Source organism: Amborella trichopoda, chromosome 8, assembly GCF_054954075.1.
Source record: "Amborella trichopoda isolate Santa Cruz 75 chromosome 8, AtrichopodaSantaCruz75HAP2 v2.0, whole genome shotgun sequence".
NCBI lineage: Eukaryota > Viridiplantae > Streptophyta > Magnoliopsida > Amborellales > Amborellaceae > Amborella > Amborella trichopoda.
Window position 1 is genome coordinate 7,720,833 of NC_142343.1, and position 26,400 is coordinate 7,747,232.

The following is a 26,400-nucleotide window of genomic DNA, read 5'->3' on the forward strand; positions in this document are numbered from 1 at the left end:
TTACATGGGACGAGAGAGAGAAAGAGAGAGGATTGGTCCCTGGCCAGTTAATTCTAACTAAAACCACACCGGCCCATGACAATTAATCACACAAAATTAAAAGGACATTTCTAAGAATGACATTATAAATATATGAAATCAGAAGCCATCTACACAACTTCCTCAAACCCAACAAGTCTCAGGGATCCACAACCAACAAGCCACGGTTCCAGCCACCAAAAAATTTAACAAATAAAATTGAAAATTTAAAAGACCATGGCACCAGAGAGAGAAAATTTAACAAACGAGTACGTCACTCTGCCTCCGAGTTACCATACTGCCATGGATTGAACTCAATGAACTTGGGGTCAACTTCTAGGTCACAGCTCGAGCTATCAATGGCAGCTCGGTGCTCTGTGTACTTTCCATTGTACTCGTACACTTCTAACTCATCCCAAGGTGTTTGCGAGACCTCACCGGAAAGACTGAACCATCTCGGAACAAATTGGTGACCTTTGCCCTCCCTGTTTCTCTTCTCAGCTCTCTGTCTCTCCTCCAAACTGCAATTGAAATACAGAACCAACGCTATGTAATATATTATAAAGCATATTGAACAAAAAGTCCACATAAATTTCTCATTTAAAATCACTCTTGTAGATACAAACAATGACCTTATCCCTGTATGATAAGAATGCCAAACGTGCAACTCACAGATTCATAATTAGAAGAAAGAAGGAGGCAATGTTAAGATCAATGAACAACAGAGGAATACATCTACAAACAATGTTAAGGATACCTGCTCTTTTCGGAACCAGCTTTCGATAGATCACCCAATTCAAGAGCATATCTGTCTGGCCGTAATCGCGAATCTGAGGCTAGCAACTTCTTGGGTGCTGTGTCAAAGCTGTTAATTTTGTGAGCAAAATGTGTATACTGGAATTTGTCATGTGCTGGAGCAGGAGCAACTCTCCACACCTGGAAAAGTTGGAAAAACAATCACAATTTGAAATGTACACATAACTCCATACTTGAATATCTACATGCACACTTTCATGGAGCACACATGCATAATGACAGTGAAAGCCTTTCGTTGATGTTTGGATGAGTTCATACATATTCAAATGCACAACTCTGGCAAATTTTGCAGAACATTGCACAAAATTTATTGAGAAATGCTAACCCATTAATACTTTGCTTTATTGGACTAGGGCCCAACTCGCATTTGGTTCATGTAAAAGCCAAGCCACTCATGAACCAGTTTTTGATCTTACATGATAGTAACCATTAAGACAAACACTCGAGAGGCCATATTGTGCAGACAAAATTTAACAAGCAAAACAATGTGCCCATAACTTCATATAGACTAAAGGCATCCAATATTTTCTCATGCTCTTCATATTGCACAGAAACAATTGATCTATTTAGCATTCACGTATTTTGTAAAAGTAGAAACAGTAGCAAAAGAAAAGGGAGGATTCAAAAGGTATAGTGTAAGGGAAATCACAATTGACCTCTTTAAGTTCAGTTCCAGGAAGGGGCTCTCCTTCCAAGTCACAGGGTTGATAATGCATTGCCTCATTCCACTTGCCAGTCATCAGAATTTTAGGCTTCTCATCCGCATTATAGACATATCCATCAACTTCATATCGACCAGCTCTGTAATAAACAACTACTGCTAAGAAAACAAAACCGTCCAGCATCTACCAAGTGAACTAGAAAGAGAAATTATGCACACATTAAATTTCATGAATATGGTTTATGGAAGTTAATTCTAGAAGCAAAAACAGACGCAATCTAGTTTACCATGAATATTCCATTTGATTAACGGCAAGATCACATCCTGGCTCATTAACTACTATTCCATAAAATCATAAATGGGATTCAAATTACATCTTTTTCCATTGGCGATGAGTCACAATATATCTATGATCTTTGCTAAAGTCTATAAATGACAAATTCTCCAAAGAGGGCGAACCATGTGTATGCTTATATGATGGAGAAAGTGAACCCTCTGTTTTTCTTTTTATTTAGTTGTCTTTTTTGGGTAGATAAGTGGGAAAATGGTCCCCTACCTGTGGTAAAAATGGAACTCAAGACATCAAGTTGGTGTGTGCCACAACATGACGTCTTGAGTTTCATTCTCAAGGCACAGGTGGTCAGGATGGCGGGTACCACAACATGATGTCTTGAATTCCACTAGTACCACAGATGGGAAACCCTTTCCCCATTAATCTCCAATCCAAAAACGCAAACTAGGGTCGCATATAGTCCCACAGCAGCATCATATACTGGCGAATCTAACAGCCACAGAGATGGGGTCTCTCTAGAAACGAAAAATATTCAAAATACAAATAATTAACAATTTGTCCTTGACTTCCAACGATATTATTGGCAATGAGCTAAGGAGTCCCCATGAAGCCATCAAATGGCATTCAAATAATCCCCTTGAATAAACTTTGAACCAAAGAAGTCTTTAACCGGAGGGAAGCATACAATAAGATCTTTGTTACGAGGACGTCATAGTAACCCTTAGCCATTAGATGTAAATAGAATTTTCTTGGGCTTTATGACACCCCAAGCCGTCGGATTTCACATGTGATGTAAGGATGATTGGACCTTATTGTACAAAACAGAAAGGGTCTTATACACAATCCTTTAACCAAAAACCCTCCCCCGTCCCCCAAAACACAGGCTCCTCCTCCTCCTCTTGACACGTCACAGTTAAAGAGATTTAAATGTTTCTGGAAAATAGAAAAAGAAAAAATGACAACTTTTTAGGTATTCCAATCAATTATCTGGTTTCATTTTCCTATTCTTTGAATTCATTATTTTTTGATAGACCTTCAATGAAAAAGGCATGGAATGTACCACACAGGTTGTGGTTTATGGAAGAGGGCTGTCTCCTTTGAGCCTTTAGTTATAGACATGAATCTCTTAACACAGTTCAGAAGGCTTAACATGATTCATCCAAACTGCGACAGCTAGGAATATCAAAGGGAACACTAGCTCATTCTAAACCTATCAATAAGTGTTTCATTTCATTCTGATACATACAAAAAGAAGCTGATAAGATTGGAGACTCCCACATTAATTTAGGGATAGAAAGACCTCTAGCTACCTCTACTAAATACATGCGTCCTAAAGTTCCTCACTGTAATCCTGTTGTGTTGAATATACACATTCCTCTACAAACAACACCCTAAATAAATTATGATTATTTAATGTGATTCCCCCATTCATCGCCTCTTCACCCATATTCCCAGCAGCCACTAATTTTCACTCAACTACTCTATGGATGCTCAATTGCTCAAGTGCCTCTCATATCTCTCTACTCTTTGTGCTCAAGACCATTGCAGAGCACTTCATAAGTTACATGGTCATAAGACCATATCATAGTTTTGTAGCATGAATATTTTAGTTCATCATTGTTAGTCGTAGAAAATAAAAGTTTTCTTATGAATTCTTGTAACATCCAAAGTTGTCGATTTACCAGTTTCAACTTCATGAAAAACATAACTATAGAATTGTCAAAGGGGGATCCTGGAAATACAAAAGCAACAAAATTCTAATTATGAAAATATAACCAAAGGTTTTGAAGCAGTGTTTTAATACCTAGGTAAACACATTATCAAAAAAACAAAAGACAAAAAAAAAAAACCCTAGGAAAACCAGGCAAATAGGTCATCCAGGAAACCAGTATCGACGAATTACCGATACGGATCGGTGGTCCAACCGATTCTACAGAGTGAGAATCGGTACCAAAAACATGAAAAATTAAAAAAAGGAAAAATAATAATAAAATGCAATATGTGGGAACTAGATGATCCAGACGATCTAGATTGAGAGAGAATGGGCAATCCACCACTGAGTCGACCAGTTATACTTGCCATGAACTCGTTTGTCCTAAAACGAATCCTGATCCAAAGAGGCAATTCATGATCCAGATCAGTGGGTTTTGAATCATAGTTTTGAATAAGTGTATTCCCACAACGGAAGAGGTGGTAATAATGCAAGTTTGTGTTCCTACATAGGATTTTCCATTTTTTCTTCATCAGGTTTGTTTCTCTGTATTGTTTGACAATTCATGGAAATATTACGATGGTTTGTTTATTTGTATTGTTTGACAATTCATGGCAATATTATTATGGTTTGTTTCTTTGTATTGTTTGACAATTCATCGAAATATTACTATAAGAAAAACTATAAAATCAGAAGTCTCCTACTAAAATATTTGACTCCACAAGATCCATTGAAATTACCAAATGGAAAAGCACGGTCATATATTCAATTTAGAATCACAACAGCAAAAAACCGAAGCTGTCCCACATAACAAGCTAGTATGATACACTTTCCTTGATAAAATTTATGGCAACAGTTTAAATACTCTGTTTGATTTCAAAGCATGGGAAATTAGAAGAGGATTTTATAATGTCAAGTGCATTGATATGCTCAAAAACAGATATAATTTTACAGGGTACCAGTACATCTAATCCAACCGATTCATCCAAAAGAAAAGAAAGCAAGCTGTCATCCAAGGAAATCTGGAAAGGAAGCAATGATGATAAGAAGTTACCCAAACCAGCCACATGGTTGAAAGTAAAGGACAACTTTGTCACCAGTGGTAATATTTGTCATGACCATCTCCCCAGGTGAGTCAACCCAAGTGCGTCCAAAAATGAGGTTGTTGACTTTTGTGGGAGGAGGCACCAAATCTAGAATAACACCAGCCTTCTTTAGTTTTACACGTGTTCTGCATAGAAGGAAAGAAAGGATATGGCATAAGCAGCAATGTGCATTGAGTATAATACTAGTCTCCTTTGTTTCTGTACCCTAATAAATCCAATAAATATGATCCAAATTAATCTCCTAGACACAACACAAAGGATAATCTATTTTGATAGTTCACAAGACAATAGTTAAACAAATGATTTGTTATGGTTGAATGTGTCATACCAACAAGATGGAATAAGTATAAACCAGCAATCAATGTGCTGAATCGTAAAGAAAATTCTAATACACTTATATGTCACCCCCAAGCATAAACCATCGTTGACAGATTGTAATGGACAGAATCTCAGATAACTTCATCAATAAGAAATGCAAGCTCTTTTTTTTTAATATGCAAACTCAAAATGTTCTCACTGAGTTTATTAGTTATCATGTGTGTGTGTATAATGTATGCGGGTTTGATCCCACACTGATTAAAACTTAAAACTTGGAACGATACATAAGTATATATTTCCATGCATAAAATGGAGCTTGGTGTCCCCACCTTTGAAGTAATCTACATGGGTTCACAAACTCAAGATGCAACTTGGCCACTATTAAAGTAAGATTCAGCTAATCACTATTAGCAACAACATCAAGTAACATGATCCACTTTTATAAGTATATGACAATGAGAGATTCGGGAATCAACCGTTCAATAAACCTTATAATATGTTCTCAATCTTGATAAAGAAAAGACGTAGGATTGAGATAAAAAGAAGAATATCTGTTAGACGGTAAGTCTAACAGATTTAGGAGGTAGCATAAGATCACCAAACTCTGTAATCAAAGAACCAACAGAATATATGATTGAAGAATGAATGTATGATTCATAATTTTGTAAGAAATGCATGTTTATGTGTGCATATTGTGAGAGAACAGTGGCTATCATGTTCTTTATCATGAGATTGAGGTTATGGAATATGTTCTTGAGGCATGTGTATCATTACAGTGAAATTCTAGGAATATACACATTTTTGTAAGGGGCTTTTGAACAGTCAAACGAGGTCCGATTGACCTCAAATCACGGCTATTGGAAAGATATGTGAGTCTAGTAAAATATTTATGTTTGCCCACTGTCGAAATTCTTTATAGAAATGAACTTATGTTTCAAAATGTACGTGTGTGTCACTGTTGACTGTTTTTCCTGGATTTGTCCCTGACACTACTGTTGGCACTGGTTTTGATTGACCAAACGAAGTCCATTTCCTGTCAAACCACAGTCATTTGAAAGGTTTTTGAAAGGGCTAAAATTTGCATGTAGAGATTGTCTTGAAATTCTTCTTAGATTGAAATTTATGCATCATTTGTGTAGATATGTAGACAGTTTTGGTAAAACTCAGAACTATCATCTTGTTTGGCATGGACCTTTGAGCAACCAAATATAGTACAAATGCTTTCAAATTAGCCTTGTTAGAAAGATATGCGTCTTGGCTTAAAGTTTGATTTTGAAATTGTCTCGAAATTCTTCACAGATTGAAAGTTATCATGGTTTGAAGCAGGGTATGTCGCTGTCTCCTGTACACAGGAGAATACAGCTAGTAAACCCCAAACTTCTTGAACCTCTAAGGGGTCAAATGTTCAAGACACCTCTGTTTGAAAGATTTGTGTCTAGTACCAAAAATTGGTTTTGGAACCGTCTTCAAATTCCAAATGGACCAAAAGTTACAACCCTATTTGCAAGCGCACGTCATTGCCTCTAATTGTAAGAAATTAAGCTGAAATGCTTAACTGTGATACTGTCACTATTACTGTGATATTGTCACTATCATTGTGATGTTGCCACTATTACTGCGATACTGCTACTGTTACTGTGATACCGCTATTGGTATTGTGCCACTGTTACTAATACTGTGATATTGGAAGCATGATAATGCAATACTGACCACTACGCAATGGGACACCCATTGGTGGTGGTACTGCTATACTGAGGAAGCACTGATACTGTAAGCCCTTATGTGCCTAACCACTACACAATGGGTCACCCATTGGTAGTTGGATACTGTATACAGGTAATTGTGAACTGTACCTCGACCCCAACGATAGGACTGAGGTCGGGAAGGGAAACTGAGAAATTGGGTGGGTTGCACCCCCCAATTATTATGGGCACTACACATTTGGTCACCCAATGGTAGTGTAACGCTTTTTTGCCATAATGGCATATGAGAGGGTCGTGTCTTGCAAGGCTACTGCCTATCAAAAAAAACCCAGAGTGTTGGGGACGTGTGTGTACGTGAGGGCATTACGAAGTGGGATGCCCACTTGTCATTGTCCTCCCTCCTGAATGAGAGTGGAGGTTTCAAGCTACAAGATTGGCTTAGCATGAGCAATGGAACTTCTATTTCAGGAATAGGCCTCTCTAGCTTCTACAACTGTGATTTGTTATCGTTACTGTTCTGCTTAAAGTGAATTGACTTCTAATTTATGCACTGTGTATTAAACTGCTTTTTTTATTATACTGTTAGAATACTGAAAGGCCTTCTAGAGGGCTCTCTCTTGATGTTCTGTGAATAAGTATGCACTGCTTACTGTTGTCACTGCTTGAATAGGTAGGATGACATGGTGTAGATCTGCTCACTGGGCTATCAGCTCATTCCATCTTATTTCCATGATTCTAGAGTGAAAGTAGTAGTCTCTGAGCAGAAGACGGAAAGTTGTGGGGTGCTTGGGTGTTTGAAGTTTGAAGTTGGAGAAACGCCTTTCGAAGCTTTCATAGTAGGTTTTAGTGGTCTTACCCCCCTTGGATGTTCTTTTGTACTTTGTAGTTTGGGCCATTAGTTCCTTGAAGAAAAATTGTAAGAACTTTGGATATCAGATGTTAATGGCATGGCTGTACTTTTGGAATTGATATCGGTCTTCATGTGTAGATTTTAGTTTTACTTTCATGGTTGCTCTCGATTCCGTGATTTCATGCGAATGAGCCACTCCCACCTAAGTGGCGTTCGCCACCTCACATCACGGTTCCGCACCCTGCAGTCGCCGGCTCATACGACTTTGAGTCAGGGGGCGGGGTTGTGACACACAACCAGAATGCCAAAGTGTCCCACTGAGGCAGGATCTCATAACATTAAAGAAGATAACCCAAAAGAGCGGATACCAGATCTGTAGGATGGAGTTTTGGAGCCTAGTAAGCATTAGGTAGAACCGAGAAGCAGGCTAGGCAGCATGGCTGCATTATCCAAATAGGAAATCCAATTAAATGTGCATAACATTTCAACATATTGACTTCCCCCTTCACTAAAAATCTTTCCCAGGATGCCCCACTGTCCAAAGCAAATTCTTAGGAGCTAGCACCTTCACTGTTTCCTCAAGATCTTGCCATCAAAGTTAACATCCAAAGTTCCAATCCATGATTCTAGTCTTTCAGCTAGTTAAAAATATAATAGTACTAACATCTAATCTGAATCTGGATCAAAATTTCTAATTTATTCACTAGCATGATACTAGCAAATTACAGAGGTCAAATTTCATAACATTATAGTTCCACGTTCACCACCAAGAAATGGAAGAAAAGAGAAATGGAGAAGTCAAAAAAATAAAATTTCTGAAGTCCTTGAGCTTAATATCATCTATTTTGACTAATGACCATAACTTGTTACAAGAAATGGTCATCAAACACAAAAATGACTTGGGTATTATCCTTAAATGACACACGGCAAGAAAGAAGGAAGATAATCCACATTCAATAAATACTATAATTTATATTAACATTCAAATACTTTGACAAATAGTTAATTGACAATAATTCTCATGGAATAAATGGCCAATATATCAATTCAAAGATGGTATCAATGCAAAAGAAATTTCCAGGCATACAATGATGTCCATAGGCAGATGTATTAATGAAGTCAAACCATACATTCCCATAACATAATATCATCACAAAGTAGGGATAGCATCCAGTCAAAGTTTGTTAGAAATCACAGGGATAGCATCCACAAAAGTTCAATAAAAAACCACATGTTTTCACTTCAGCATCAAAAAAAAAGAAACACTACATTTTAATTTTTTTTTATTTAAGAGAATCAGCAAGTAACAAATTATTTGTCTTCCCTATTTAACATAAGATACATGACAAGAAAATGAATTTAGATATATCACTTCCAAGTTCCAAACCCTATTGGTTGCCACCAATGTTTGAAAAATCAATGATCCGATCTGGAATCGAGCGATCCGGATTGGGTATTGCCCAGCACGTTCCGGCTTCAGTGAAAAAACGGGATTCCAAGTCGTTACAGTGAACATGGAATTTTGAAGTAGCTTTTTTATAAAATTATAGTGGTGGGCCCTAGCCACATTTGAATCACGCTTACCTCATCATCGGTCAAAAGTCCGTACTCTCACATCATGCTCACCTCAGGGCTCCAAGGCACCATTGCGTTGATGATGATGTTGAGGCCACCTTTATGGTGGCATTCTTTCTCCAAAATCTTTGATGTGGGAACATTTGAAGGGTAAGTTTTGCACCTTATGAAGCTATCGCTCTTACTTAGATTTGTCATGAAATAATCAACAAAATAATTTTTTTTAAGATTAATAATATTTATTCCTTTTTTTTATAATGGACAAAAAATAAAAGTACATATAGTTAAGTTTTAATTGCATATAATTACATAAATAAATTCTATTTAATTCATTTACAAAAATTAGTATAATTATATTGAAAGTCATATTGTTTATTTATCTTAATAACTGGTTAAACTTATGCCAGTATAATCATATGAATATGATCACATTAAAATTTATGGGGGATTTTATTTTGTTTTTAATCATAAGACATTAAAATTTATAGGAGATTTTATTTTCTTATAATTTTTAATCATGTTTATTATTATATTATAATTAATAATATACATTGATAACCAAATCTTATAAGCCAACAACTTCAATTTCAATATATACTATTATACTTAGTTAGGTTGTAATAATTTTGGATGAGTAAAACAAAATAACAAATGTTTGATACTTTGATGTGTGATAATTTCACTTTATGTGTATAGTAAAATGATGTTAAAAAAATAAAATATAAACCAATAATTCTAATTTCAATTTATAATATTGTATTTAGTTAGGTTTTAATAAATGTTTGATGAGCATTTTCATACAGGAAAAGAACATCTCAATATTCGCTTATTGATGCAAAAAAATAAAAGTTATTAATGTAGTACCCTCATTTTTTATTAGATTCCTAAAAAACAACATTTATAATGATTTTTAATCATTTTTTGAACTTATTCTAAGGCTGAATCCGACCGATTCCCGATCCGAAACGCCGATTCACCGATCCGGATGGATTTTTGGGGTGCCCGATCCGTGGCACCAATCCATTTTTTAAACCATTGGTTGTCACCATTAGTAAATAATGGGGCATAGAAAAGGTACTTATCAAGTACAAAATAATTTAGTTAGTCATGATCTACCAATCAAAATGGAGGGCAGTATGTAAAACAAATTACTAAAACAAAAAGTACAAGTTAGCACTCTTTCAACAACATACAACTAAGCAAGCACATAAAACTTTCCAAATCTAGTAGAAGGAACATATTCCCATCCCCTTTTCCACCCAACCATGACAAGAAAATAACGAACACCAAATCATATATACTTGTCCACCCAACCATGACAAGAAAATAACGAACACCAAATAATATATACTAGTAAGATGCACCTGCTTCGCAGATCTTAACAAAAATGGTGTATTAATAATGTATTAGTTGATAAAAATATTATAGAATTATATATTAAATTAGAAAATAGGATTTTGGCTCTCTCTTTATATTATATAATTGAAAATAAGATATAAACTTAGCAAATTGAATAAATTAAGCAATATTTAAACCAACCTCTAGGAAAATTAACATAACAAATTGAGGAACTTAAAGATGATATCATTAGGATTATAATTCAGTTACAAATATATTATTAACTGCAAACTAAATGAATCAATAGATACTAATAAATATTGTAAATAAAATTAGAAATTTGTTTAGTATTAATTACTAGTTACAGAATTATACTTTTATGATTATAAGACATTCATAAAATTTAATCAGAATTCACATTATTTTTTGTAATTATGATAATATTTATTACATTTATATTATTAGAATAACTAATAGTATTTATATCTATAATGATTTTGATTATAACAATTGCTATTACTATTAATTTATTATAAACAAAAAAATAATTATATTAATTAAAACTATTAATTGATTAATTACATTGTAGACAATAGAAGTTCTACATAAATCTATACAATTGCCATTATAATATTAGAATAGAATAATAATATTAAGTTCAAATTTGAATAGTGCTATATTCATAATATTTAATTTGGATTCTAATTTTTGTAACTATACTAATATTTACTATAATTATACTATTAGTGTAATCAATAGTATTTATATTTATAATAATTTTGAACATTATAACAATTACTACTAATAATAATTATTATAAGATAATTATACTAATTTAAACAATTACTCATAAATTACATTGTAAAAAATTGAATAGTTCTATGAAAATTTATATAACTATCATCATAATATTAGAATAGATTAATAACATTAATTTAAAATTTGAATAGTGTTTCATAATGATCATACCACCAACAAAAATATAATTAACATCTTTACAATAAAATGATAACAATAAGTTTAAATAAGATAAATTTGTTATAAAATATTTCACCATTTTATGTTTTTTGTGCTCTACATGTAATTATTATTGTCCATAGACACATACTCTCTACATTTATAATATCAACAAAAAATATCTCCCAAAATAAGAGAATATATGGTGAATGGATAAATAATTTTTGGGTAAAGTAGATAATTAAATTTTTTAAATTATGAATATATATATTAATGCTCATATGAATACAATATCTAATTATATTTATAGGTTTGTAATATTTTCATTACATTTAAATTTAGTTTAATCAAAAATTAATTTAGAATTTTGGTTAAACATTTAAATAACATTTAAATTTTGACTATGAAACATTAGTTGAGCATAAAAAAATCAAATATAAGTGGTAAATTCTAAAATGAGAATACGACATAATAGATCATTGAATCTATGTATAAGATAATTTGATACAATAAGAGAAACGAACCTCTTCCTTTTATATGCATATATTATCATTGTATTTATGCATATTTAGTTCATGTCATATATTTTTTTATTACATACTTATATTTAAGTATTTAATATATGATTTTTTAAAAAACATTAACTCTATGATTATCTTTACTAATATTATGGTATGTTCATTTAATGACAAATACATGTTACTTTGGCAATATTAGGTTGGGACAAATTTATTTAAGCAAGAGAGAGAGTGAGAGAGAGAGAGAGAGAAAAAGAGAGATTAATAGATATAACATTAATGAGATGCATATTAATTGAGATAGAGAATCACAAAAAGAGCAAAGGATCAATATGGGATAAATTAAAATCATGTAGACAATTTTTGTTTTATTTCTTTGAAAGTGAAATCAAGTGGACAAACCATTGTTGGAAAAATCGGGTGATCTAAGCAGTAACCGCCAGGTTAGATCAGAACACCGGCCGGTTTCGGTTTTGGGCGGTTTTGATGTTCAGCCGATATTTAAAAAATAATAAATTCAAAAATATGTTTATAAATTTTCAAAAATAAGGAATTTGGTTTGTAATGTATTTTTAATATTCTTTGCATTATGACAAAGATTAAAAATTATTTTGGTCATTAATACTCACTTTTATATTTTCCCATCTTTTGAAAAAAAATTTAAAATACCCCTAGGCACAAATTGATTCTTTAAAATTCGATTTTTTCATTAATTTTCAACTTCCTTTGAATGGGTTAAAATTGAATTGGCCGGTTTACCGGTTAGGCTGGTTAAACCGCTTCCGGGGCCATGTCCGGTTAACCGTTCTGGTTCGATTTTGCGAACATTGGGACAAACTTTGAAAATCAAAAGGACACTGGTCAAAATAATAAAAGGGGACGTCCTCTCGATTAATATATAACTAGTGAAATGTACCTGCTTGGCAGGTCTCCTCATAATGTTATTTCTAATGTGTTAATTGATACAAGAATTATGCGATAATATATTAAATCAGAAAATATGACTATGCCTCTCTTCACAATATGTAATAGAATAATATATAAGCTTAGCAAATTGAGACATACAAAATTGTGCGAACTATCGAGGGATCAAATTTATGAGTCACACTATGAAGCTATGTAAGATAGTACCTCGAGATCAAATTTATGAGGGATCAAATTTAAGAGTCATTATTGATTTAGAGAAAGCTTATGATAAAGTACCTCGAGAATTGATTTGGTGGGTGTTGAAAAAGAAATGAATCTCTAGACACGACGTCGCCTTGGTAAAAGATATGTCTAAGGGATCACTGAGTAGTGTGTGGAACAACTAGTGGGGAGACAAGTGAGTTTTTCCTGACAATAGGTCTGCATCAGGGATCAGCATTGAGCCCATACCTTTTTGTCTTAGTTATGGACGACTTAACTAAGCAACTATAAGATGAGATACCACGGTGTACGTTGCTCGCGGACGACATAGTTTTGATCAATGAGACCCGAAACGACATCCATACATAGTTAGAACTTTGGAGGGATGCTCTTGAATCTAAAGGTTTTAAAATTAGCCAGACTATGACAGGGTATATAGAATGCAAATTTAGTAATAATAGGAGTAGAGATGAGGAAGTCATTAAGATTGATGGACAATAAATACCAAAATGAGTGAACTTTCAATAACTTGAGTCGATAATCCAGGAAAATATAAAGAATGAGGAAGATGTCGCACATAGAATTAGAGCTGGGTGGGCGAAGTAGAGATGTGCAACTGGAGTTTTATGTGATAGTCGCATATCAATGAAGATGAAGGGAAAGTTTTATAGGACAGTTGTGAGACCAGTTTTGCCTTATGGGGAAATGTTAGGTGGTGAAGGAAAAACATACCAAAGAATGAGTATAGTTGAGATAAGGATGTTGAGATGAATGAGTAGCAAGACAAGAAGGAATAATATTCAAAATAAATGAACTTGGGAGAATTTAGGTGTGGCACCAATAAGCGATTAGATATGAGAAAATAGTATTCGGTGGGCCAGTCATGTGCAGCGCATACCCAATATAACAGTTGTTAAGAGATACGAGTCAATTCAAGTGGAAGGTTCTAAAAGAGCAAGGGGTAGGCCCAAAGAACATGATTGGAAGCAATGAAAAAAGATGTAAGGACTTATGGCCTCATTGAGGGTATGACCCTTGATAAAGAAAAATGGCGAACTAAGATTCATGTAGCCCAAACCTAATTAGTTGGGAAAAGACTCTGATGATGACGATGATGATGATGATTTATGTGATATTTAAAATAATTATTTATATAATATTTAAAATAACATATAAAAATTAATGTAACAAAGTAACTAAGAGATGATATTTATTATGATTATACTTCAATTACAAATATATTTGTTAATTGTAAACTAAACTAACTAATATAAATTAATAAGTTCCATAAACAAAATTAACTAATGAATATAAATTAATAAGTTCCATAAAGAAAATTAGAATTTGTCTATTAATAAATAATTTCATAACTATAAGATAATCATAATATTTAATTAGCGTATTAATTGTTTGTGTGACTATTATAATATCTATTAAAATTATATTATTGATATATAATTAATAATATTTATATCTATCACGACTTTTAATATTATAACAATTACTATTACTTAGTTATTATAAGAAACTAATTAAATACAATAATTTAAATAGATAAATTACGTTGTAAAAAATAGAATAGTTGCAATAAAAAAGATTAATTAAAGAATAGAATATTTGATTACACTAATTTTGATTAGGATAAACTTGTAATAAAAATTTCTCACCATTTTATTATAAAAATGCTCTAAGTATAATCATTATTGTTCATATACACATACTCGCTACATTTACAACATCAACCAAAAAATTCTCAAAATAAGAGAAGATATATTGAATAGATAATTATATTTGTATAATTGAATACATATTTATAATTATAGGTTTGTAATATTTTTTTTATATTCAAATATTATTCTAATTATTTGTGTAATTAAATCATATTCAAAATCCCTATTGTATGCATAAATTATCATTGCATTCATGCATATATAATTCAAGTCGTTTATGTTTTTTTTACATGATTTAATATATACATATATAATATATGATTTTTTTTAAAATGTTAACTTTTTTTTTTTAATGTTAACTTTTATGATTAACTTTACCAATATAATAGTATGTTCAATTAATGATCAATTATCTTTAGGTGATGTGAGAGAGAGAGAGAGAGATGTGTATCCCACTTTAGTGAGAGAAGGAGATGTATATCCCATTTTTCCATGAATCAATCCCCATCTTTAGGGAGAAAAGAAGGAAAAAGAAAGACATGGATGTGAGCGAGAAGTGATGCACATTAATTGAGAGAAAGAGTGATTTATAGAGAGATTAAAGAATTAATATGGCATAAATTAATATCAAAAGGGCAAATTTGAAATCTGTAAAGACACTTGTCTAAATAATAATAAAAGGGGACCTCATCTCGCTTAATATATAATAGATAAACTGGATATAAATCTAAACCCAAGAATACCACAGGTTACACTTTACAAGATCCAAGAAACATTGAAATTATGTAAACACTTAAGGTGGAAGAAAAGACTACACCCATTTGGACCATATCAAGTATAATAAAATCTGTTTGATTTCTAAAAGAAAAGCGAATGATAAACTATAAAAACACAACAAGCTTCTAATCATCACTCAATATCTTTGAGATACAAGACAAAATCTGATATATGAAAGCAAAGTACTAGCTCAGAGTGGCAGAAGTACAAGATATACCTTCCAACAGGATAAATATCGAGGGAGTTGCCCAAAAATTTGGTCTTTAACTTGGATGTTAAATCATATGAAAAATGTTCATTTTCAGCATGCCCTGCACTCATTGGAGGATGATGACTCACCTGTACAATAAAACTTTACACATGGTACATTAAATTGTATAGAAAACAACATAAATTCAAGTAACAATAGAATACTCAGTAGTACCAGGACAGCAGAATAAAAAACAATACATAAAGAACAAATCAAATATTTGAACAATTACCTGCTCTGCAATGAATGTCAATCCTCCATGGTTCACCATTTCATATGTCTCCCCAAGGATGGGATTAAAAGGCTTCCAGGTTCGCTGAAGGGCATAGTACACAGAAATTGCCCATGATGCTGGAAAACATTAACAAAGGGATTTTATAGTATCCAAAAACAAAGCAGCATAGGACCATAGACAGCAAACTTGTTGCCAAGGCAAAGCATTCTTACAAGCATAGACCAATCGCATGTATGGGTCCTCACACTCATCTGCCAGATCTAATAGGCTAGAGTATTCCAGTATCTGTGGCAAACATTGTTCAATTCAAGAAGGGAGACTTGGCTAAAAGAATGAAAAAAATGGAATAAGTAATGTAGAAGCAGACTTGCAACTGGACATAAGATAAAAAAAATATCGGAGTACAAACCTCTGCCACTTTCTGAATCATTGTCATTGGTTCAAAAATAAGAACCGGAAGTGTAACCATTGATGTAACATCCGAACCGATATACTTGTACATCATCTTCCAGTAACTATCTCTATCCTATGAGCAAGAGGGAATATAAAAATAAATAAATCGATAGGAAGCACAAAATAACATAAGAAAAGAGATCTACAATTCATGCATGCCTGTACACCATGAATAATATACATCATATATTAATGAGAAGGGATGCATGGATATATGTATTGATATAACAAAGTATTTCAAGAATGTGACTGTATGAAGTCTTTCATGGTTCACCATATTTGTAGAACTTGACGAGTCAAAACTTACCAGCTTCCTGAGCAGATTCAACTCAGGTCCGCATCGAGTGGACACTCATGTAAACTTGGCCAGTCACTCACTCATACATGGGTTGAGCAGACTTGGGCATAAGGGTTGCAATGGGTCGGGTATGGGTTGGGTCCTGCTGGACCCGGACCCGATGGGTCCAAAGTAACCCATACCTGTACCCGTACCCGGAATGCAGGTTTGGACCTGGGACCCAACCCATACCCGGAATGCTCTCTTCCCCTCTCTCTCTCTCTCTAAGCTCCTCATGAAATCCATATCTCTCTAAGCTCATACACATTTTCATAGCACCTGCAAATCAGAGCTCTCTGTCTCTCTCTCTCTCTAAGCTCATACACATTTTCAGCTCGCACCTGCAAATCAGAGAACCCCCATCTCCTGGAACACAAGATCAGCCTCATTTCCAAGAAAATCACTTACACCTTTTGACCCTGCAACAAAGCTACAAAGCTTTCCGAACCCTCTTCTGAAAGTACTCTCTCTCTCTCTCTCTCTCTCTCTCTCTCTCTCTCTCTCTCTAAACCCCTTTTCCAATTCAAAAAGTACTCTCTCCAAACCATATTCCCCCAATCCCAGCTCCAACTCCAATTCCAATCTCTCTCTAAACCCATCTTCCAAGATCCCTATCTCCAAACTCACGAAACCATTATCTGAGCTCGGAACCACTCTCTCTAAACCAAAGCACCGCAGATGATTTTCTGGCACCGCAGCTGGAAACAAATCCTTGAAGACACAGATCCAGATGCCGAAGTTGCAGAGGAGGCTAGGGTTTGGCGACGGGTGGGTTGAGAAGATAGGGCTCTCTGCTATGAAGAAGGGACATGTGATGTGAGCTTGTCTCTTCTCTCTCTAGGAAGCAGAGCAGTCAGCAGAGTTTTGAGTTTGGCTAGTGTTTCATTGGCGATGGCTAGGTTTGGCTTGACGATGGGGTTTGGGGAAGATGAAATGATTTAAGGGTGGGGATGTGGGTAAAAAATGTTCAAATCGATGAATTAAATGGATGGTTATGGATGGGGTAATATAACTAACAATCAATTATCTTAAATCATATATAATAAAACAATATATTAATTTAAACATAATAAATACGGGTCAGGTATGGTTCGGGTCCTGTTGGACCGTACCCGGACACGAGACTAGGAATGCTATATTGGACCCAGACCTTACCCACGGGTCCAAAACTTGGACCCATACCCAGACCCGAATCAGGTATACCTGCCAGGTCCCGGGTCAGGTATGGGTCCACTGCCAGTCCTACTTGGGCAAGCTTGAGGCAGTCCCTGCATTTTTTTTTTCCCAGTTTCTTATCTCTTAAAAAATATCCAGGTTTCTTCTTTAAAACCCAAAATAAGGAAACCCCTTCATATTTGAAACCCAAAATCACATAATTATTTTATTGCCTCACCTCTTAGTCATTGGATATTTATCTGCTGCTTCGTGGAATTTCCACAAAGTTGTAGGACTTCTCTTAGGAAGAATGAGTTTTACTTTCTTTTTTCTTAAGAAAAGAATTTCCATGTAGTTTCACCTATGAATTATGGGAATTCCTTGTTCCAGAGTTTCTAGATGGATTAACTAACAGAATACAATAATGACTTACACTTAAGAAAAATTTGCTTCACATTCATCTCTATTTCTGTTTTCATGATTTTTTTTCTTGTGCTTTTTTGTGTGTAGGCAGTTAGAGCTTTCTCACTTTGGCACAGAAGGGGAGATGTAACAGAAGACGAGATGACAGGGAATACAATTACAAATCATGTAGGGGTTAAAAATTTGCTTTCTTTCTCTATATTTTTGTATTATAACTCTTGACTAGTTTCTTTTTTTATTTCATTTTTTGAACATAGTTTCATTCAATACATTTCCAATTACCTTACACAAGATGATGTAAAAGTTCCATCTGGATTCTGCATACCTTCCAAATATTGATTTGTTTACGCCACAAAAAACCCAAGCATGTCATGAGTTTTGACAATGAAAAAATCCAAACAAGCTGATGCTAATGTGAACAATATCAAGTAATTTAGTAACCAATTTAAGGAAAAAATTAAGCACCTCTTGTTTCCATCTCCCCCTTTGGGCTTCTGCTTCACCATCTTCTGTTCCTCCTTCAGGATTTATCACTTCTAGTCCTTCATACCCTAACAATCTGGCAGAGGAAAAAATGATAATTCATGAAAAATGAAATTTCAAATAACTGTTGTAGATATCTCAAGCATATTAAATAACTTAACATACAAAATTTCTAATCCTGACTTCCAGGTTCCAAAATTCTGTCAGAATGGGCAGAACTAAATTAACCTATTAAGCAAGCAAACAATGAATAGCAAGAAAAGACCAACAACAAACACGCCATTGTGATAATTAAAAGTCATATTAGGATTACTGGCAAGAAATTTGAATAAAAGGATCCCTGACCATCACTCATTTTCTTGTAACCAAAACAATCTTAAAGGTCAATTTGTGAGAAGAAATAGATGAATGTTTGAACCTTATTAATAATTCCATGAGAATAAGCCAACCACTGTATGTCATTCATATTCATAAATCAAGACAACTGGTTTCTTCCCCAATACAAGTAAAGAAAAAACAATATTTGCACCCATTTGAAAAGCAAATGAGTATATATGGTATCCCACCCAATACAGAGCTAGCAAATGACTGGTACTCAAACAGCGCAATGCACATGCACTCGAGAGAGCCATACAACTAAAAAATTTATTTTCCTCTTTTCCCATCAAGCCATACAAGTCAATCTTGTTTTTCTTCATTAGGCATACAAGTAAACTCTACAATTCATCCTGCTTCACATATAAAGAGAGATATATAGATGGTGCACATACCCATTAACCGAATTATGCATGACGCTGCCAAAATTCGACACACTGGACATAATTGAGGCAAAAAAACCAGCTCCTTGCTTCTGTTCTTTCGAACCCATCTCTGATAAACCCTAATTCTTCCAAAACCAATAGATTTCACCAGGATCACAAAAACTTCATCCCCAAATTCAATTCTCAGAAGCAAGATCAGAGCCCAATAACACTGGTTTCAATCCAAAAAAACTACAACCAAATTTTCAATTTATAAAAAAAAAAGGTATACAGATTCGAACAACGAGGAGGAGAGAGAAAAGTCGCTGAAATAATAGAGAGAGAACGGGGTTATTAAAAGGGGAAAAAAATGCAGAGGACCGAGAAAAGGCTTAGGCGCTTCTTCCATTTAAAGGAATTTGGAATTTAGGGAGGAATTGAAGGTCGGTATTTACAAGGGGAAGAAGAAGGAGGGCACATGGCCAGCACCATGTCCTGCCGGTACGGTCAATTAAGTCTTTGTTTTTTTGTTAAATGAGGGTATTTTAGTCATTTTTAGGATTGGCGGATACTTTTGAGCTCTGTTCTTCGGAATCAAGGGGAATGGCAATCTCGTAATTTGGCAGTAAGCACGGGAGTGTAATTGTCATTCTTTTACGGGGAAAAGTTTATACGGAACCGAGGCTCCAAACAATTAAATTTGACGTTACTTCAAAAATGTCATTGTTTTGATGCTCACATATTTTCAGATGGATCATCTCCACATCAAAAACATTAACATAAAAAAAACGATGAATTTTAAGTTTTAGAAATAGTATACTTTGAAACACATTTTTAGACTGCCAATTTTAAAAATTTTCAAATTTTTATAGATCTATTAAACTTTATAAATAAATATAAAAATATATTTTAAGACCTTCATAATAAATTTTAATATTAAAATTACATTTTTCAATACTTTTTAAAAGTAAACTCTAATTCGACTGTTTAGAGCCTAGGCTCTATACAAACCGCATCCTTCTTTTATCTATGTGGCATTGGACGGCTGGGATTCTTCCTTTGGCCGACAGAGTCGGCATTCCACATCGACGTTCGAACTTGATTGTTCGAAATTGAGTTGCTATTTGAATTTTACACCCACGTTTTTGCTATTTGCACCCATGTTCTTGTGGAATTAGAATTGCATCTCCTATTACCACCCATGTTTCGAATTTTTTTGTTTTTAACTGAAGTAATGAACATTGTTAGATCATAAGAACTGGTACAATGGTATAAATATTAAATCAATAAAGGAAAAACAACTAAAGAATCTAAAAAAGGCCACTTTCTTTGCTAAAGCGTTCGCAATTAGGTTTGCTTCTATGTAAATATAATTGAAAAGCTTCCACCTGCTAAATCCATTACTTGCCACCAAAGAGATTTAAGCCGCGACAGTGGTGCAGACAAACAATTGCATCAATTGATAACATTGATAGAATCACCCTCAATACGCAAAAAGCTACTCAACCCTTTCTCCTTCTAATTGATAACATTGTTAAAAGGGTTGGGAAATTCTTTGCTCCATTGCTGGTCCAATATGTGCCGGACAGGACCGGTCTATCAACTAGTTCATCAGTTTGTAGTTCTTACAGCATTGGTACGACCCCTATTTGGGTGGTGATAGCAAATAGATTTTTATACAAATACCCATTTCCCAATTTTACGTTTTTCTATATATTGGAGTTTTAGGGGTAGCAATGGGCTTGTGCTGTGCTCGCCTCTCTGTGGGGTTGGCTTTAAGTGGGCCAAAGAGGGCCATAGCTCAGCACGGCCCAACCCAACAAAAAAAAAGACAAAGAAAAATAGGTGAGTTTTGTATAAAGTGCTGTCCTTATATTGAAGAACTAAGGTACGTCTTTAAAATTTGCTTGGAGATATAGTTTCAATGTCAAAAACTCTACAATGGTTTGAAAATCTATTTTTATTCTAAGTCATACAACTTAAATTTTTTAAAATAGTACAAACTGAGTAAATCTATAAAAACTTGGAAATATTAAAATAAACGATTCAAATAACATGCTACACAATATGTGTTTTTTTAGCATTTGAAATACTTTTTTAATATTCATATCCATATCCATGTCAAGATGAACAATTTGAAGGTTCTCTTGCACTTCTCTTCTAAGCGATTTCAAGATGTACTTTCGCGGAGAGTCTAAGCAATAAAAAAGAAAGAGTTTATACAGAGCCGAGGATATAAATAATCAAATTAGAGCCCCCCTTAAAAAATTCATTAGAAAAGATTGTTTTGATGCTCAAATATCCTCAAAATGATTATCTCAACATTTGGACATGAGAAAGAAAATAGATTTCAAGTTTTGAAAATAGTGAATCTTGTAATGCATTTTTGACCATCAATTCTCAATAGTTTCAAATTTTTATGGATCTGCTCGATTTATATAATTTTTTAAGCTTTAAATTTTATAATTAGATTTAAAAATATATTTTAAAGCTATTACAAAGGTTTTCCATATTAAAACCACATTTATCTACACTATTTGAAGGTGCGCTTTACTTTGATTGCCTAGAGCCTCGGATACAAACCGCACCGTTTCTAGAAAGCACTTGCTTGGGAGGAATGTTTTGACTTGATGTGCTGGCAAACGAAGTCAAAGACGCAATGTTTTCTTTTCGATATTCAGGCGAAGCTTCTTAAAATTATGGTTTCGGTTTGACAACCAGGGCCGAAAAGTCTGGTCATTGCGGCGAAATTGCAAATCTCGGCTCCAATAGGGAAAATCACGCGGTTTTATAAACAGGGTTAAAAGATCTCAAAATTTCGCAATGATTGAGATCGGCACGGTAACCAGGCCGGAAGAGTAACCCGAGGTAGCGGTGGCAATGGACTCAGGCCTGACCCGGGACAATCAGGGTCCGGGTCCAAATCTGGGTTTGCGCCTGGTAATATTTCTCGAGGTCCTTATATATGAAATATATAAAGAAAAAGTTTATATAGAGCCGAGGCTCTAAACAATTAAATTAGAGGCCGCCTCAAAAATTTCACTAAAAAAGTTGTTTTGATGCCCAAATATCTTCAAATTTATCATCTCAATATCAAGATGGATGGACACGAGAAAAAAATGGATGTCAATTTTTGTAATTAATAGTGCCCCTTGTACTGCAATTTTTGATTGCCAATTTGCACTATTTTCAAGTTTTCATAAATCTGCTCGATTTACACTATTTTTTAAGCTTTAAATTTTATAATTAAAGATGAAAATATATTTTAAAGCTATTATAAAGATTTACAGTATTGAAACCACATTTCTCAATACTATTCGAAGGTGCACTTTAATTTAATTGTTTAGAGCCTCGACTCTAGACAAACCGCACCTTTTTTATAACGGGATTGTCTATAAAGAAATTATTTATATTTTATACATAGAGGTTACAATCATTATTGTCCCTTAAAGTTCGAAATGAGTGTTTGCAAGAGTATCATTGAATACACGCACAGTTCTAAAAAAAAATTGTCGAACTTCGTGACTCACCCCAAACAATCTAATTTGACATCTAATGAGATAATGATTGTGACCTCCATATGATGGTTCTTTTAATATTATCCAGGTTTGTGTTATTATTCACTATCCAATAAATTGAGTTGCAACTGCATCGGGCATCAGTGACATGAAATCATTCCTCAAATTGGGGAGTGATTACATGTAAAAGTAGGATTATATAATGAAATAGTCTTAAAAATACGTATTAGAGCCATTTGTTTCACCTCAATTTTTAAAGAAAAATTGTTTCATATAGGTTGTGCCGCATGACTTCATATGCAATCCAAAAAGTGTAAATCATCCATCTTAAAGATGGATACAAGTAGGTGTTCCATCTAAAAACAATCGAAACTAACGGTTCAAATGTATTTTTTTACTATAATTATTATTTATAATTATTTAAATTTACTTATTTTTTTATATTCTTGATCTCCATGTTGGAGATTACATGTCCTTAAAAATTAAGTCTAGAAATCCATCTTAAAAATAGGTTTATTAATAGGCCCACATTTCTACATATGCGGCCTTGCCCACATAGAAAAACCAGGTCCAATTTTAAATATACACTCTTTTCCTTCTTATAAATGATCACAAAAAATAAAAATTTGAAAACACACCTTAGAAAACATTATGTTTAGCTCAATTAATATAGGCCGTTTATTTTGATGAGACGCTTAGGTCTGAGTCTTAAATTGATTTTTTTCCTTGTCAAAACTTTTTGATGATTTTTTTATTATTAGGTGAATAACTTAAAAACATAAAAGTTGATTATGAGTTTCTAAAAGCCTAGATCTTGAAATTTACCAGATGGATAGTCAGATTAGTTGTTGGAATGGGGCTCATTTTGAGCATATCTAGAGTGTAAATTGAATCTTATTTTTTTAGGGTTGATTATTGGGACGAAGAGAGGGTGTGTAATTTTTAGGATCATATAAATGCTACAAACATAGTTTTATAGAAGTGTGGTTTCATTATACTACAATGACACGGTAATATGAAATCGTTCCCCATATTTAAATGGGCCACTATGTACACTTTCAAAATCAGTATTGTCCCGACCACTAAAACTATATGGGGGATGAATCAAATTACCAAAATAAAGTTAACTAATGTTTTACAAAGTGGATTACCCAACTTTATTTAGTCAATCTAGAAAAACAAATAGGGCAATTGGTTGCGAAAATCAATTTCCACCAATTTTAAATCAATTTGATTTTTGCTCTAGATTGGACCAACCAAATGCTATCAAGTATAATTAAGGCAATGATCAAGAGAATGTGTAGGGATGAGCTTGAATGGTTGAGCGATTGTGGCTCATGGGAACCGGCCAAGGCTAGTAGTCATCTTGTCATTAAGCTACATTGGTATTTAAAAATGGGGGACATATATTATACGATCATTTACTTTTGCTACGAGGAGGTCACAATTACTTTTAACTATCAATTGTAGCATTCGATAACTTAAAACATGTCACATGGTTCAAAAAAGTTTATTTTGGACTTCATCCACAATCAGTGTCACGTAGTTCAAGAAAGCTCAAATGAATGAGAGGCTCAACTTTTGTTACTAAGCATAAACTATAAGCAGGTATTACACATCTCTTACAAACACGAATGATGAAATTTCATATCAAAATGATTCAGAAGATTGGGCTCCGGGCTAAGCAGTCAGAGTGGCAAAATTTCATTAAATTTCTTCTCCACTAAACTACTCAAAAATTTAAAACAAATGATTTGATATTTGATACATTTCGTAGAGGTTAGTGTAAGATCAAGTCCGGATGTATAAAACTAAAGGTGCCCTTTGAATCCGTGAAAGAGAATGCAAATTTGACATTGAAAACCCTTATCATTGTCTAAAAATTCTCTTTTTGTTTCTGATAATGATAATTAAAGCTAAAAAATGGTACAAACCCAGGGAATATATAAGCACTTGAAAATAGGTGGTCTATATAATATGCCACAAGATACGTTATTTTCAAATCTTTAAATTTATTTTTTATCAAATCCAAATTATCGAGGTCGAAATTATTAATTTGAGGGTTGTACAGTCCCAAAATTACAATTTGAGGGCGAGATTCAAGGTGCAATCCTACTGATAATATAAAAGTATAAGACTTAAGCCGACTATTCTTTTAAATATAAGGGATTATTTACAAGAAGACCGTTTATCTTTTGTACATGGAGATCACAATCATTCTTATCTCTTAAATTTCATAACGGGTGGTTGTAAAAGTAACTCTTTGTAGACAATTCATAAATATAACATTATGCATGTTTTCGCATTTTGAATAGGCATATATGCTATTAGTTGTTGATGTATCCTTAAAAAACATTTATTCCAACTACTTTTTTAACATTTATTCAATTTTTATTTTTTTTGTTTATTTGTTTAGGAAGATGGGGTTTCCAAGTTGTGGGGGAATTAGGGAACAACGGGGGGAATTTTGGGAAATGCATAGATGCATTTCAAAGGAACCGCTAGTTAAAATAAAAAACTGCAAATAAATAAGGGAAAAAAATTAGGGTTTGGTTTCCATAAGGTTCCAACCTTATTCGGATTGTTTAAGGTCACAACCTTATACAAGCCTCACCCTTTTAAAAGTATGACATATTTCTTATTAAACTCGATTTGTTAATTTTGCTTCCTATTACAGCATGTTTTTTATCATGGTAATAACATAAAAAAAACTTAAAATACTACAATAAATAGATTTTACCATGATATTCTCAAGGCTATTATCAATATCGTAAACTATCTTGAAAATAAAATAAATAATATATATATATATATATTTTTTTTTTTTTTTAAAAAAAAAAAAAAAGAGAAGGAGAAAGAAGAAAAATCATTGGAGATAAGTGTCACTAAGGGGTCGCTACTAATTGTAGGGGAAGTATGCCATGCAAAGTGTAGTAGATAGTCATAGATGTTTTCTATACCGCATGACCATGAGTGCTATCATCATCCAGGCCATAGGTTCGACGGTGATAAAGGCATAACACTTTATCCACTCCATGTTTGGTGGGACTCACCCTCCTACAATCACCGTGTGTCTAATTAATGGACAGTGATAACCTCTATGGATATGGTGTTATTATCACATTTTATGCAGTAATAATTTTTATGGATAGGAAAAGTATTCCATCCACATCATGTAGACGGGTGGAGTGGTGCACAAGCACCTTTCCAATGGTTGAGATTTCACAAGGCCATATCTAATGGCTAAAAATTAGTCCCATATTTTTTATTTAAATAATATATTTATCTAGATTTTAAGGTGTATGTGTATTTTTACAAATAAAACTAAATAAAATAATTAATTTTTAAATAAAAAATAACCAAAATAC

At 33.6% G+C, this 26,400-nt stretch overlaps 1 protein-coding gene across 2 annotated transcripts; it reads right to left on the reverse strand.

Annotated features, from left to right (window-relative positions):
• Nucleotides 1–107: 107 nt before the first annotated feature.
• Nucleotides 108–19,896, reverse strand: LOC18436158 (oxysterol-binding protein-related protein 3C). 2 transcript variants are annotated; one of them, XM_011625813.3, is made up of 10 exons: nt 19,545–19,896; nt 18,757–18,850; nt 16,333–16,449; nt 16,136–16,208; nt 15,921–16,039; nt 15,656–15,777; nt 4,553–4,729; nt 1,491–1,635; nt 776–954; nt 108–539 (listed from the first exon to the last, which is right to left on the reverse strand). In XM_011625813.3, exons 1-10 carry the CDS (start codon nt 19,640–19,642, stop codon nt 293–295), a joined length of 1,371 nt encoding a protein of 456 aa, XP_011624115.1. In that variant the 5' UTR covers nt 19,643–19,896; the 3' UTR covers nt 108–292. The 2 variants fall into 2 exon arrangements, with proteins under 2 accessions (XP_011624115.1, XP_088730890.1); XM_088874764.1 differs by having other exon boundaries at nt 15,656–15,790.
• Nucleotides 19,897–26,400: the final 6,504 nt, after the last annotated feature.